The following is a 15,111-nucleotide window of genomic DNA, read 5'->3' on the forward strand; positions in this document are numbered from 1 at the left end:
AGCAAAGTATTTCCGACAAATTGACATCCTTTGTTAGAGAAAAGCCTAAGGCGATCATTTTTTTTGTGGGGCCTCCTGTACTTTCAATTTATCCATTTTTTGCCGATAAATCGCATTCTAATGTATTTCCGTGATGCATCTGTACAATTCGTAGATCAGAAATATACTTATATAATTTAATAAGGTATAACAAAAAAATTATACAAAGATATGTAATATTAGAATGATCGCTCTCAGTTTCTCTCCGATTACGCAAATAAAAGAATTATTTTTATTTCAGAATGTTCGACAATTTAATTAAAAATAATTTTTAATGTTTTCGTTAAAAGTTGAATAGTCTCAAGATCAAGCTCAAAATATATAAACTTATCGAATTATTTTTTTTTATACAATTATTTTATAATTATTATATAATTATATAAAAACTATTTTTCCCCCATAGTTTATTCAGTTTATTTTAATAGATTTTTCTTTCATTTCTTTTATATTTGATTTTTATATTTAATAGAAAAAATACAGAATTATTTTATAAAAATTAGTTATAACAATGAACAAATTTAAAGCTACAAAAAGCTATTTAAAGCTAAAATTTAAAGCTACATTAAAAAAGTTTAATTTAAATAGACAAGATAAAAATAAATAATTTTCTTTGATGTCTACATTTTTATATCATAAATTTTAGACCTCACAATTTGAAAATTAAATTAATAATGAAGGAAAAAAGGAAACAAAAAAACAATATATATGTGTATGCATAATAAATTGGCATCTTATTATTATCATTGCCATAAAATAGTAAATTTTTTTATTTTCACATGCTTAATTACAGTTTATGAGTAAACTTGTTTGAGATTTTCAAATCAGATAACAAATTAGTATATCAAAGTATAGTATATAAAAGTTTTTAATACAAACTAAATAATTCTATCATAAAAATAGTCTTTTTAATAAAAAAGAAAAAGAAATAACCTTTATAGAAAAAAGGCTAACGAAAAAAACATAATTATGTTAATAAAAAAAACCTATTTATATATAATTTCATCTATTAACCGTGATTTTCGTAAAACAATAAGACTCTTTCCTGCTAAATCAAAATTGTCAAATTCTTCTTCAATGGATATTGCATCTTGTATGTTCTTTAAATAAACACGACAATATCGTATGTTACTTTCAGAAATCGTCTTCACAAATGTTGCTGAAATTGGACTGTATTTCTCGATCAGATGTAAAATATAATGTACTCCATATTCTTCAGGAATATTAGCAACAATTATTTCTTGCATTGGGATAATTGAGATTTTAGATGAGAAATTTCTGATTCCGTTCGACGATGAACTATCAGACATTGCATCCAAATCTTTCGATTTCATTTCTGTATCGGGAATTAACATTGGTATTTTGTCATTTGTATTTATTTGCGCATTTTCACTTGTATTGATAACTGTATTAGTGTATTTTGAAGAACAAGGTTGAATTCTTTGTTGCTCTTCTCTGATTTCACATTCAGAATTTTGTATTCCATTATGGATGGAATTTGATTTCATAAATGAGTATTTGTTACTGGACATGTATGAACCTGTGTGATGTTTATTTGTATCAGATTTATAATCCTGTCTTGAACTTCGAGAACCAGTATCTGAAAAATTATCAGTATTATCCCAAAGATTTTCTTCAGAAGTTTTTGTGTGATTATAAATGGGCATTTCTTTAATTCCTAAAGATTTTTTATTATGAATGTTTGAATTAAATTCTTTGTTGATGGAAGATGGATGTCGTTCTGAAGTATCTACTTTTGCTTCTTGCCATGGATTTAAATTATCTGATTTTTTTCTTTCATCATTAATCTTATCCTTTTGTGGTAATATGTTTATCATTTTACTATTCCATAAACCATCTATACATCTATTTACTTCTTCTTCTGTTTTATATTTTACCAACATAAGTCCATTATTTACTCCACGAGGTTGTACAGATAAAACTTTTCCGTAGTATGAAAACATCTCTTTTACTTGATCTATTTCAAGTCCCTTAGCTGGAAAATGTACGCTAAAAGTTCCATCTTTTCCAATCCTGTAATATTTTTCATAATCTATTGTAGTATTTGAAGCATTGTTCTTCATGAAAGTTTGTCTTGAAGATGACGGTCTGTCATTAGGTATTGTTGAATCTAGCTCTTGCTCATGTTGAATTAGATTAGATTTATGTCCATAGGTAAAATTTTGATAATTGCTGCCTACAGAGCTATTTAATCTTTTATCTTCAGAAGTTAAGCTTTCTTTATCATTTTTGTTATGAATGGAATTTGAATCAAATTGCTTATTATTATTAAATGTTTTTTGATCATTTGATCTTGTTGTTTGCGATTGGTTCAAATCTCTTTTATCTATGTTTTTATTTAAACCATACAGCTTACTCTTCTCTGGCAATAACTGTATAGCACTATGATGCAAACCCCTTAAACAGTCTTCTGTTTCTCTCAAAGTTTTATACTTAACAAATTTATATCCACTTTCATCCTTAGTACCATTTATGCCTACAACTCTTCCAAAAGCTGAAAATATGTTTCTTATTTCATTTGTAGACAGTTTCTGCGTGTTTACAAAGTGTAAATTATAATAACCATCGTTATCTAACTTATAATACAAGTCAAAATTCATTGTATCAAGTAAACAGTTGTAAATTATGTAGAAAACTAATTATATATTAGACAAAAAATCGTTAAATATCCTTCTCCAAAACTTGAAATATTGTTATTTGTTGTAAAAAATATTGCATCCAGATAATTCCGCAAATATCAAAATTCGATAATAAAAATTAAATTAAAGATTAAGCTTAGATTTCAATATCTCAACAGTGATGTGATTATATCATATTTCTTCTACCCTGAAACAATTTCAATCAATTAATCTTGAAATCTAGTAAGGAAATAAGAGTCTTTCTTACCTGTATTGCTACAAAGTTACGAATACAACAATGCGACTGCCACGCCGGCCGGAAATACTTTATTAAATATTCCGTGTTTCTCGATATACAGGCTCCATTGTTTGAAATTCTTATTTAATGATACGTATTTACGTATATCACTATTGTTGCATTATTATTTAATCTTCTGTGGGTCATATGCACGTGAAGATCATTATCCGTTGACTTTATTCGCCACGAGTTCGCACAATCGGAAGTACATCGAAACAAAATTGCTACAATCGCTCCGGAAATTTGGAATGTCTAATCCTAATCCCAGATTGATGAAAAATAAATAGGGAAAATATATACATAAAGAGTCATGCGTACCCAATTCGTAAGTCGAATGCAGATTATTGTAGATATGAGTGTGCCACTGCCAGCACTGAAAATATAATTCAGATCACGTATATTATAGATTTTCAGTACTGGCAGTGAATTTCGAAACGCAGCCCACGTTATAATTGAACACAGCCACTTACAGCGATCAATGCTTGGAGATTTTCCATCGGATCAATCAATCAAATAATTTTATTTTAAATTGGCCAATCGGCAACGTGGGCAATCGGGCGCCATTCCTTTACAACTGTTGTAAAATCTTTTAATATTATTTATACATTTCTTTAATATTGATTCATACATTTAGATTCGTGAGAAATTAATGGCAAAAATCAATCATATCAAAGATTTTTATAACAAATTAGTAATTACAACAATTACACAAATTAGTTTTTACAACAGTTAATAAAGCTGCTTTCTCTGCTGAACGCAGCCAATGAGTGCATCTGAGTAATACTACTGCACTCAAGTGTTCACTAAATTTGATGTGCGATTGAGATATACTTTTAGATTTATAATAAACATAGAAGAAAGTTCCAAACGAAACGAAATGCTCAATCAGTACTCATTCAACAGTATAGTATGAGGTATGTTTTTTATTTCTGAACTGGTTGTACTAGTTCACAGTTTATCTTTTTTTCTTACACTGGAAGAAGAAAGATAAACTCTTAACTAGTGCAGTCAGTTCAACTAAAAAGAACAGACCCATGACTAATCGCATTAGTTAATTGACCGAATTATTCAAACGCAATTGGTCAATTCTTTTTCCATCCGAGATCTCGGATCGATTTCTAGCATTTGGACAGAAGGCATTATACATTGATGGCCAATCACAATTGAGAATTATAGGTTAAGAATGCATGTAAAAGAAGGCATTCTAAACTACACTATTGAATGAGTACTGATTGAATTTCGCATTTCGATTAGAACTTTCTTCTATATTTCTAGCATCGTGACACAAGAGGACACTATTCTTTTTGGCTGGATTAGTTGTACTAGTTCATATCTAGTGTTTATCTTTCTTTCTTACACTGGAAGACTTTCTTACTCTGAACTAGTGCAGCCAGTTGCTAAAAAGAACAGACCCAACTAATATTGGACAGAGCATTCAACAAAATTTCTTCGATTTTTTGTCTTAATAGATCTAGAAAAAAAGAAATAAATATACAGATACGGATTTCTCTTTTTATTATTTTTTTTATTGTTTAAATTTTGTCTAAAGAGGAGATCAGTAACATATTTGTATACTGGAAACATTTTTGTAATACAATTTTTAAATATATAAATGTAATAAAATTGAATTTATTATATATTATATTAATAATTAATTATGATTTTTATTTTTTATCACACAAAATAAGTCGAGAGTAGATATATCATCAGATAGTTCTATGGAGCTACATAAGTTGCTTTTATGTAAACATAACTCTTGTCCTTTTCTATCTTAAGAGACAGTTTGATTCGTCCACTATTACATATATCAAGCCGAATCATTTGCTAATTGTCTATATTTTTCTATTACTAATTTTCAAAATGAAAAGAAACAGATGACATATTGGTAAAACAAAAAAAAACAAACATTATCTATTATACAATGTTAAGTTATTCATAAAAATAAATTTTTATATCTACACAATCATGAATAAGTGCATATATGCCATCCAATTACAGATTGTTCAATTTCTATGAAGATATCCATAGAATGTTTATTAGAAATATAGAAAAAAAGAATTTTATTAAAAATTATTGAAGATAATTCGCAGGATGGTGCCACTGGATTCTTTCGATTAATATTTTAATTTTCCGCAGTGATATTTAACGTACATACATGCATTTTCGTGTATCCATATATGTATGTAGATTTGTGAGTGAATGCGATAAATATTTAAAAATCTGTATAATAACCATAAAAGCATCGGAATTGAAAAAGATATATATTTATAGAGTTTGGATTATCAAATAAGCAAAATTGAATTATGAAGAAGTTAAAGTGCATAAAGAACATATAATTTATAATATTTTGATGAAAAGAAATATTTATAATTAACATTTTCGATTTTCATACATGGCGTAGGATTTCCTTCGGATAAATAATCCGTTATGCGATCGAAGAAGCGCGGGTTCAAAAACCGGCTTTAAAGGTATGCGCCGCGCCACGCTGCGCCATACCAGGCGTTTGATTTATGTTTCCCGCTCTCTAGTATGGTCGCCCATGCGGGCAGCCATCTTGCGTATGCGGAGATTGCGCACTAGCGCGTTAATAATTCACTCTTCTGCGAGCGCGCGCGCACGCACATATACACGAAAAGTGCCACGAGCTTCTCTTGTTTCAACGGTGTTTCCGCGCGAAGCGCGTCATCGCGATTCGCGAGCTTCCCTTCGATTGTCTCGTTCGATGCATTGCTCGGCCGAGAAACGTGATTGAGAACGTCGCGCGCGCAAAAAGAATAGAAGGATCGTCGCGTAGGGGGAGAGAGAAAGAGAGACAGTGGGCGGAGTTTGCGTCCGAGTGAAGTTAGCGGCGAAGGCACGCGGTTCGAGAACGACGCGTTTCTCGAGCAAGTTCGCGAGGTAAGGACCGATTGCTCTCCGGAAGAAATCGCTGTTCGCTTACTTCCAGCGTAGGAGAGGTTATGGGATCGCAGTTACGGATGTCGGAGATCGAGCCATCGTAAATAAGGTGGATGCGCACGCGGCGGTCAACGACGGGTCGTCGCGCGCGAGAGAGAGAAGGGTAGAGGGAAAGAGGACGCGCGGCGGCTGGTGCGAGAGGCAGATGCATGGGACGCTCTGATTGGCCGCGGCGGCTGCTATGGCCGCCGATTGGCGTATCGCACGCATATACCCGAAGTCACAGTACGGACGCGCACGTACACTCGCGAGCCGCGTAGCAGTCGCTCGAGCGACCGAGGACAGTGAGAAGAGCGACGGAAACGGTCGGTTCGCGCGCGTCGTCGCCGTCGTCATCGTCGTCGTCGCCGCTGCAGTAGTTTTCTTGTAAGGCGGAAAGCTTCGTGCGCGACGTCCGTGACGCGGGTGACCGGGAGAACGACGCCGATCTTCAGCCATAGCGAATAAGAGCCGTAGAACCATTGAGAGAGAGAGAGAGAGAGAGAGAAGGAAAGAGGGAGATATATATATATATAGATATATATATATAACTAGTGTGGAGACGTCTTTACGAGGGGAGGAGTGCGGTCCGGGCGCGACGCCGACCGTCTCGACACAACCGCGTATACGTAAAACCCGACAATCCGTCAATGTTAGAGCCGCCGGAGGCTCCATTCTCAACTTGCCCTATATTGTGTATACCAGATTTTAGATATCAATAATTAGAAGCGCGAGTGCATCGCCGAGCGCGAAGCGACACGGAGGGAACGTACGAGGATAATAGAGAAGACATCCCGGAGCGTGTTGGCGGCGCGAGAGCGAGCGAGACACGCGAGAGAGCAAGGAGGGAGAAGGAGGCAGGAACGGAACGAAACGAAACAGAGCGGAGTTAAAATCACCGAACGATATACACGCAGAAGGACAAAGACGACGGCGTTGGCATAACCTCCAAAGCGTTCGCGCCGCGCGAGGTAGCGATGCGTTAAGTCACGAGGTATTATCTCAACGGAGATAAAGTAGGAGTGAGAGAGAGAGAGAGAGAGAGTGAGAGAATATATTTTTGCAAGTGCAAAACGCGCGCCTTTTGCGAGAAAGCGACGATCGAAGACACGAATCCGGAAAACGAAGAGGGGGGGGGAGAAGGAGAGAAGGCACGTGCATCATTTTACATCCGGCCTCCTGTGGCATCGTCCGACGAGACGAAACAGCACGGAACGGATTCGGATCTGTTTAAGTTTGTCACGGGTTCTTCCGCGACACCTGGTATACGAGTATAACGCGTAGGTGCGTACGCGCGCGTAGTGGTGCGACAACACGAGTGCGCTCCGTCGGTCGTTCTGGGCGCCGCGACGGAGCGAATATAAAGTAATAAAAAAAAAAAAAAAAGGCTAGAGAAGAAACGCGCGCGCGAAAGAAGTGCTCGCCACGTAAACACGTATATACGCGCTTCGCCTACACATACACACATTCACGGACACGTAACGGCACGCGGACACGGTGGTCGACTGATCACCACCGAGAGTGGAGCAGCGAGCATCCGGTTGATGGATGAGACTGGCAGGATGCTGCAACACGGAGGATCAGGTGTGGGTCTGATGGGTGGAAATCAGGGCCAGGCGGCCCAGAACACCGCCGGCTACGGCAGCATGGGCCCGGTCGACGGCACCGCGGCTCAGGGCCCCGATCAGGCGGTCGAGGCCAGGAAGCAGGACATCGGCGAGATCCTGCAGCAGATCATGAACATCACGGACCAGAGTCTGGACGAGGCACAAGCGAGGTATATTTAATATCCTTTCTTCTCTCTCTTTTTTTTTTTCTTTTCTTTCTTTCTTTCCTTTTTTTTCTTTGCTGTGCTCCTCCGCCATTTTTTAATGTGCTTGCGCGTGAGATGCGTCTTTTGATCTCGGCCTCCGTTCGGATGTCGTTTTTTCCGAGTGTGTCTCTCTCTTCTCTCATCCGTGAATGACTTTTAATCTTTCATTTCCGACGCTCGCAAACGCATATTTCGTCTCACGCGTCTGAATATATATATATATATTTAATCCCGTGGCTGTCGCTTATATTTCACAGCTGTATCAGCAGCGGCGTATTTGTAATCGTCGCACCGACTACTTTCGCGCTAAAACGCCCGTAGAGTCTATCAGCGTTACGTCGGAGCAGAAAATTACGTTTACGGCTCGTTAATAGTGGAATTAAAGGTTTAATGGTACTTTCGATTTACGAGGTCGATTCGTTACTCGGGAAGAGCACCGTGTAAACGAAATTCTCATAAAAGCAAGACGATGCCCGCGTATAAAATACGGTGCGCGCGGGCACCGTATTTTTATTTCGAGTCCCCGGGTTATACGGCGGTTCATGGAAACGCATTAAATCGCATAGATTACAAAGTATACTCTTCTTCATCGATTCCCGCAGCGTCACGCAAGAAGCGTATCTTGTTCGTTATCTCTCTCTCTCTCTCTCTCTCTCTCTCTCTCTCTCTCTCTCACTCTTTTTCGCACATATCGGTTTAAAAGGAAAAAGAAACCCCACACGGAGAGCGCTTTGCAATCTTCGGAGTTAATTATACGGTATTACGAAATGTACAGCACGCTTATTAATGACGTCGAGTGATAATACACTTATACGTGTATCCGCGCGACTCGCTCGTGTGTACTTAGCTAATTATGCGCGCGCGTTATTCATTAGCGCGTTAATCTGCCTAATTTATCTCGCGTAATATGTCCCGGTAAACATGACCCTCTATCTTTTTACTATAATTTAACGACCAGGTATTGCCAGATATTTACTAAATAATATCTATCGGTCCGCGAGGAAAAGATTATTTTATTTCAATGTAGCGGACGAGTACATGTCGAAGGACATGCTCCAAGAACGTAATATCCACGGACTCTGTCAGGGTTCTTTGAATTTAATTGTATCAAGCCTGTGTGTGTGTGTGTGTGTGTGTGTGTGTGCGCGTGCGCGCGCGCGCGTGCGTGCGTGCGTGCGTGCGCGCGCGTGTGTGTGTGTGTGTGTGTGTGTGTGTGTGTGTGTGTGTGTGTGTGTGTGTGTGCGTGCGTGCGTGCGTGCACACAGGCGCATCTAAACGCAACTGTCCATATTCACCTGGCGCCAACTTTTGCTCGTGTGCGTTAAGTTATATTAAGCACCTGTCCGCGTGTTTGATGCCGCTACAAAGAGTGCCAGATGTGCCTCCCACGAATACGTGCATTTTATATAAAGCACAGAGTGGAGGCGCTTGTAATTTCGCTACGTGTGTTAAACGCCTAGCCATTTAAGTACGCGCCCCCTTTCAATTAAGTACACGGCTTTGAATTAAGTTAACGCCTTTATTAGCACCGAGCCGCTAATTTTGATGGCAATAATTGTAATTTCATGTAATTCGTATGCAGAGTGGCGGCGCCTAGATTCGTCTTCTTTTCTCCGCACATTTCTTTCTTTTTTTTTTTTTTTCCTTTCGACAAACTCGCCGTCGATCTTTCCGTCGCGATAATTCTTCGTCCCGCGTTTTTCCATGATTTTAAATATCAATATCGAATTAATCCGATCGATTTCCTTGCAGGAAACACACTCTCAACTGCCACAGGATGAAGCCTGCCCTGTTTTCTGTTCTCTGCGAGATCAAAGAGAAAACAGGTGAGTGATTTTTCTTTGCAATAACATTTTCATTTACCAGTTTTTTTTTTTCATCACGCTTGATTTGCTCCACTCGAATCATTAAACATGACGCACGTATGACTCGCTCATTTCGCGCCGTGCTAACAGATGAATGGAATTTTTAAATGAGTCTCAATTTTGGAAGCGATAAACTTTCTCGCTCGCGTGTGACGCATCTTTCCCGAGACGCGTTGGCGGATTCCAATGCGGTTTCTCTCCCGTGTCGGGCCGACAATGCCCGCCCGTGTATTTATGTCGCGTGTGTATTTCACGCGGAAATCGAATGTTGCGAGGATGCATTATTATTTTTGCAGCGTCATTGATTATATCCGCGCGTGAGCAGTGCTCCAGCCCCGTTCCTCGATGCGAACGAGTTATTGTGCATCATAAATCATAGATCTTATTTAAAGCGCTGACTTTCGGCGCCCGGGTATGTTTGAAATTGATTTTTAAATTGCGTTTTTAACTCGCGCGGAATCGATTGGTACTGCCGGTACAATCCCGGTACGAGCTCGGCTTACGATATTTTACGTACACCATCAGAAGGGGGATCCCTGCGACCTTGGAGTCGTTGCGAAAGAAACGTGATAATGGGCTATATTTTACGTGATAAGGCTATATTTTAAGGCGTACCAACATTGAAAATCGAGCTCGCCGAGACTCGCAAACGCTTCGAGAGAGTTCGGTCTCTCGGTACGCGAAAATTTCTCGGCGGATAACGTCAACGTTCGTTGTATCGCGGCTCATAAACACGGTGGACCGAAACCGAAAAATTGGGAGAGATCCCTATCTCAGCGCGCGACTCACGTTTACACTCCCTTTGGCCACCCTTCGGTCGCGCGACCCCTGCGAGACCCATTCGAAACTCGTAAACATAATTTTTATGCGTTGTTTGGATTACTTTTACGCGCGGATCAAGAGACCGCGAAACGCGCAATTATTTCCGGGGGATGCGATCGAGGAAGGAAAAGTGGAGGGTGAAATCGCGGGGGAGAACGAGGAGACGGGGAGGGGAGGGGAATATCCGAGAAAGATCGGTGGGGGCTTGGTCGCTACGTCAAAAGTATCCGTCGGGGGTGGAAGGTTCACACCACGCCCCTCATGCTAAGCTACCCTCTTTCACATTGCTTCCCCGGCGATATGTATGCGTGCATGCATGCGGGCGATACACGCACACATGTATACAAGTAGTCACGAGGGTGTCGTTGGCGCAGAAAGGGCTGTGACGTCAACAACGACATTCCACATTTCTTTGACGTTATATTTTCGAACGTTGAAAGAGGGCATCCTTTTTCGCCTTCGGCGAGGAAAATCACCATTGATTGTTTTTCGGGGAAATTTGAGTGCAAACGATTGATATTTACCGACGCATCCCGGAAAACCTGTGCATTTTTGTGACGCGCTTTCCCTTGCCTTTATTGCCCTTCGCCATCGTTGTATCCTCGTTTGTCGTCTAACTCGGATATATTGGGATTTTAAATCGTGCTTTATCTCGAAACCAGAGATATTGACCTTTTCGTTTCGGTTTTGTACAGCACCTAACTCAAAAGGAAATCTGGTTCTCATCAAGATATTTTGTTAGGAAATCGTAATCTCTTTATGTTTTCTTATACACAGAGCTTCTTAAGCTGACATAATTGATTATCTAAAAAATGAGATGTATATTTATAGTTCTATTCTAATACCAAGGTGGTCTAAGGATTTCCTTTATAATCTTTTTATTGAGATATTCTTTGAATAGTCTACACAAGAATATTTAGCAATATGTTTATTATAATATATATAATGATTTTATTCTTCAGTATATATTACAGCCAAGAAAGGTGACTTTACACAAAATAACCTTAAGTTCATTCATTCATTCATACCTCTCTCACATTTCTTATTTAATCACAGAGCTCCAACTTCCGTTTTAGATGCCTAACTCTACAATTCTACAATCATATTTACAAAATTAGCAAAATTTTCAAAAATTTGAAACAAATTTGGGATGACATTTAAATCGATATCTTATGACACAACGTCGCTTTCTATCTTTTATGTAAAATATTTGATTTTGGAATTTATGAAGGTTTAAACAAGAGTATTGTTAAGATAAGTAACAGTCGTTTGAGATACGGATTGCATTGAAGTGATTCGACGCGAAGGGAAAAAGCGACGAGAGCGAACAAAGAACAAGAGAGAAAGTTTTGGTTGGAGTTTATCGTAAACAAAAAGAGCGTCGAAGTATGATGAACACTCGAGTCGATGAATCGTTTTAACGGTCCTGTATCTTTTATGAGTTCCGGCCCGGCTGCGTGCAGTGCTCGCACGCGTGCGCGCGGAAAAATGTACCGAGAGAGAGAGAGAGAGAGAGAGAGAGAGAGAGAGAGAGAGAGAGAGAGAGAGAGAGAGAGAGCTCTCTCCTTCTCGCGTCGCGAAAGGGAAAAGGAGACGCGAGATAGTCGTAGTCGAGTTTATGGGCGATGGCTGACGAGGCAGTGAAAAAGTACTAAACCGAGAGGAGCAGATAAACGCTATGTTAAGCAGACCGTTTTACCAGCCATTTAATATAATCGGCTCTCGCGTTCATTCTCTCGCGTGCGCCGCTTAGATAAGTTCGGATCAAGACCCGCGCACGAGATGGGACCGTTCTCCATCGTAGGCCTCACGCCTTTGTTCGTTGCCGACTACCATCGTGCCGTTGAACGTGAACGTGCGTTTTTTTTTTTATTTTTGCAAATCGCCTTTATCCTTGTCGACCTTTCGACGAAGGAATCCGAATTACGCGCCATCAAATTTTGTGAAGGATCCTCGGGTCCTCGCTGTACGAAAGTTTTATCGTGATCCTGAATGTATGAACGTTACAAAGTCTGCTTTTTAAGTCTTCTTTATTGCAATCGCATCGAATTTTATAATCGTCGGAAACAAAAAGTCGCAACAATTCCTTGCATTATTCGTAGAAATGAATTGACCTTTCTAATTTCACAATTTATATTCCATAAAATTTGTTGACATACCAAAAACTTTATTAATTTAATAGAGTAGTTGTATATCTTAATCAATATTTACCAAATTTAATTTTCCTAGAAATATTCTTATTAAACATGCAAAAAAAAAAAGAAATAATTTAGCTTGCTGTATACTACAAAAACCTCACAGAATTTTTTCGCTCTTGATGTCTTAATTTATCGCGACGGGTCAAAAGCTCCTTTATTCCAAATGTACAGCTTGATGCGTTTACAAGTAGAGACGATCGCACTTAGCCTAATTGTACGATGCAATTACGAGGCACGTAACCAGGCAGGTCGTTCGATTCGCGGTAATGGAACGTCCTACTTCCTCGAATATCACGTGTAGCGATCGATCGAGTCCTAAGAGGCAGTCAGTCTCCGACTACGATTTGTCACGGTCAAATTGGAAGAGGCGCTTTCCTTCTGTAACGCGCTGATCTTCGAAGATCTGTTTCGGGACGAACACCACACTGCTCAGGACGATTTCCCGTGGGGCGCGCGTAGATCCCGAGTGCCGAAAGAAACCGAGGAGACAGAGCCCGGCCCGAGATCCGCGGGATTTCTCCACTCGCCTTTCAACCGTTGACCCCCCCAATCCCCTTTTTTTCATCCTCTCGTGCGTGCGGACAGCTCTTCGGCTCGCATAGAGCAGCTGGCATAATCCCCCGTGTGGCGTACCGAAAAAAAAATCTCGAGGATTTCGAGGAGTCGAGAGCGGGAGTGAGGAGGGGGAGGGGAGGGAGAGAGAGAGAGAGATTAAAATCCGACCTGGTTGCGCGATAAATAGTCATCTCGATAATTATCAAACGCAGGATCGCCGGACGATGAACTTTTCGGCGCGCCCGGACGGCCGATAAAACAAAATTAATTCGCGGCCAAAGCAGATAATTCGGCCGAATAATAATCCGCGTCGCTGCCATTAATCACGGATCGGCCGATATTGATTTCGCGCCCCGGCGCGAAATCCGATTGGCTGACTTTACTTACGGTCCGTCGTTGCGCACGTTGTATATGACGCACGTGCGTTTCGTGCGTGCAATCGGTTACGCACAGGACATCGTGTCCCCGTGCGTGGATTAGTTCGTCTGTCGATTTACCGAGGATTTATTTAATCGTAGAACACCGCCGCGCCGCGTACATCCTCGATATTCTGCAGTTTCGAAACAATGGCAACCCCTCGCTAACAATTAAAAATCCATACCCGATTTGGCCGCCGGCCAACAATAGCTCCGTTTCCTATCGCGCACCTCTAACGTGTGCGACGCACACATCCGTGTACAATGTCTCCCATTGTTATGCAGTTCGATATTGTTAATGTGTCGCGCTTTTTCCGTTAGAGAAATTTTTTGAGCGTCAATAGCGCCGATTCGAGGAACGCGTTTTATACAGGATATATATTTTAAGGAAACTTCATTCATTGTCATTGGAGGCATGACCTTTTGCGTTGCATGATATGTTAATATTAATCCGAAAGGCGAAACGAAGCCGAGAGCCCGCCGAGAGTCTCGCGTTGCGTTTCGCTACAACCGGCCGACCTTGATTTGCGCAGAGCGCATTTCATGCTGGATTCACCCCCGCCCTTTATCTCTCGTAATTAATGGCTTCGTTTGCTTTCATTTATTACGCGAGTACGACATCGAACTTTCTTCAACACGTCGAGCGAGCACACTCGTGCTCACTGATTCTCCGTCAGCGATTAAGAACGCGATTCGTTTCTCTGAGAAATATGCGCAGCGGCGAATTTCCATTGACAGATCTCGAATCTTAATTGAGAATAAATTTTAATTAAAATTTTATGTAAACATCCACCTCGTTTCAGGTGTGGACGAGAGATTTGCTCGCTCGAAAACGTTAAGAAATACGATCGCGTTTGGGGAAATTCAATCGTACGTATCGCGTCCTGTTATTGTTACAATGTACAAAACGTGGCTTCGGTTTTCGAGAGGTTGACGACGCTTATTCCGGCTCCAGCTGGAATGTCGTTCCCCTAGCTTCGTTTTTCTTTTCTTCTTGTACCCGCGCCTTTCCCGTGCTCTCTTCCTTCTCTCTTTCTCTCTCTCTCTCTCTCTCTCTCTCTCTCTTCTCCCCTCTCCCTCCCTCCTTCCCTCTTGTCCCGCTCTCTATCTCTTTCTGCTTCCATCTCTGTCTCTTCTTCATTTGCGATCGCATGCAGATGGGGTTCCAGTATCCCAAGGTGAACCGGAGAACCTTCTCCGCTCCCCTCTTCTTACCCATCTCTCTTTCTCTGTTATCTTCTCTCTCTCTTTCTCTCTCCCTCTCTCCGTCTCGTCCTCTCGAGTCTCGAACTTCACGGAGTCGACTAACGAGATTTGTCCGATTCGAGAGAGTCCGCCGTAAATGCGTGCGCACTGATTTATTGCGAAGCCCTCGATCGCCACGCTCGCGTTAAATCGCAGGAGTGCACAACCCCGCTTTCGTTGACACGGGGAAAACGGTTTTTTAACGAGCACACTCGTTCCCTCGGTGTTCCCGCGCAAATCCTGCCGATTCTCATGAGCCGCTTTAATTAACCTCGCCGATTACGCGT

At 40.6% G+C, this 15,111-nt stretch overlaps 2 protein-coding genes across 11 annotated transcripts in view; one reads left to right on the top strand and one right to left on the bottom strand.

Moving 5' to 3' along the window:
* Window positions 1-741: 741 nt before the first annotated feature.
* Window positions 742-3,459, bottom strand: LOC105429814 (uncharacterized). 3 transcript variants are annotated; one of them, XM_089072217.1, is made up of 3 exons: window positions 3,444-3,459; window positions 2,944-3,231; window positions 742-2,883 (listed from the first exon to the last, which is right to left on the bottom strand). In XM_089072217.1, the coding sequence occupies exon 3, from the start codon at window positions 2,655-2,657 to the stop codon at window positions 1,023-1,025; it is 1,635 nt and encodes a 544-aa protein (XP_088928343.1). In that variant the 5' UTR covers window positions 2,658-2,883; window positions 2,944-3,231; window positions 3,444-3,459; the 3' UTR covers window positions 742-1,022. The 3 variants fall into 3 exon arrangements, with proteins under 3 accessions (XP_088928343.1, XP_088928342.1, XP_088928344.1); XM_089072216.1 differs by lacking the exon at window positions 3,444-3,459 and adding an exon at window positions 3,292-3,430; XM_089072218.1 differs by lacking the exon at window positions 3,444-3,459 and having other exon boundaries at window positions 742-2,878; window positions 2,944-3,389.
* Window positions 3,460-5,576: 2,117 nt separating this feature from the next.
* The window catches only part of exd (PBX homeobox extradenticle), a 49,296-nt gene continuing 39,761 nt past the window's right edge, over window positions 5,577-15,111 (top strand). For 4 of the 8 annotated variants that reach the window (XM_089072223.1, XM_089072222.1, XM_089072219.1 and 1 more), the window contains exons 1-2: window positions 5,578-7,687; window positions 9,476-9,549. In XM_089072223.1, the coding sequence (XP_088928349.1) occupies window positions 7,455-7,687; window positions 9,476-9,549 (307 nt within the window). In that variant the 5' untranslated portion in view covers window positions 5,578-7,454. Of the gene's footprint in view, window positions 7,688-9,475; window positions 9,550-15,111 lie in introns of all 8 variants that reach the window. The other 4 variants (XM_089072226.1, XM_089072224.1, XM_089072221.1 and 1 more) reach the window with 3 other exon arrangements.

Source organism: Pogonomyrmex barbatus, unplaced genomic scaffold, assembly GCF_055798465.1.
Source record: "Pogonomyrmex barbatus isolate J1 unplaced genomic scaffold, ASM5579846v1 scaffold13, whole genome shotgun sequence".
NCBI classification, from domain to species: Eukaryota; Metazoa; Arthropoda; class Insecta; order Hymenoptera; family Formicidae; genus Pogonomyrmex; species Pogonomyrmex barbatus.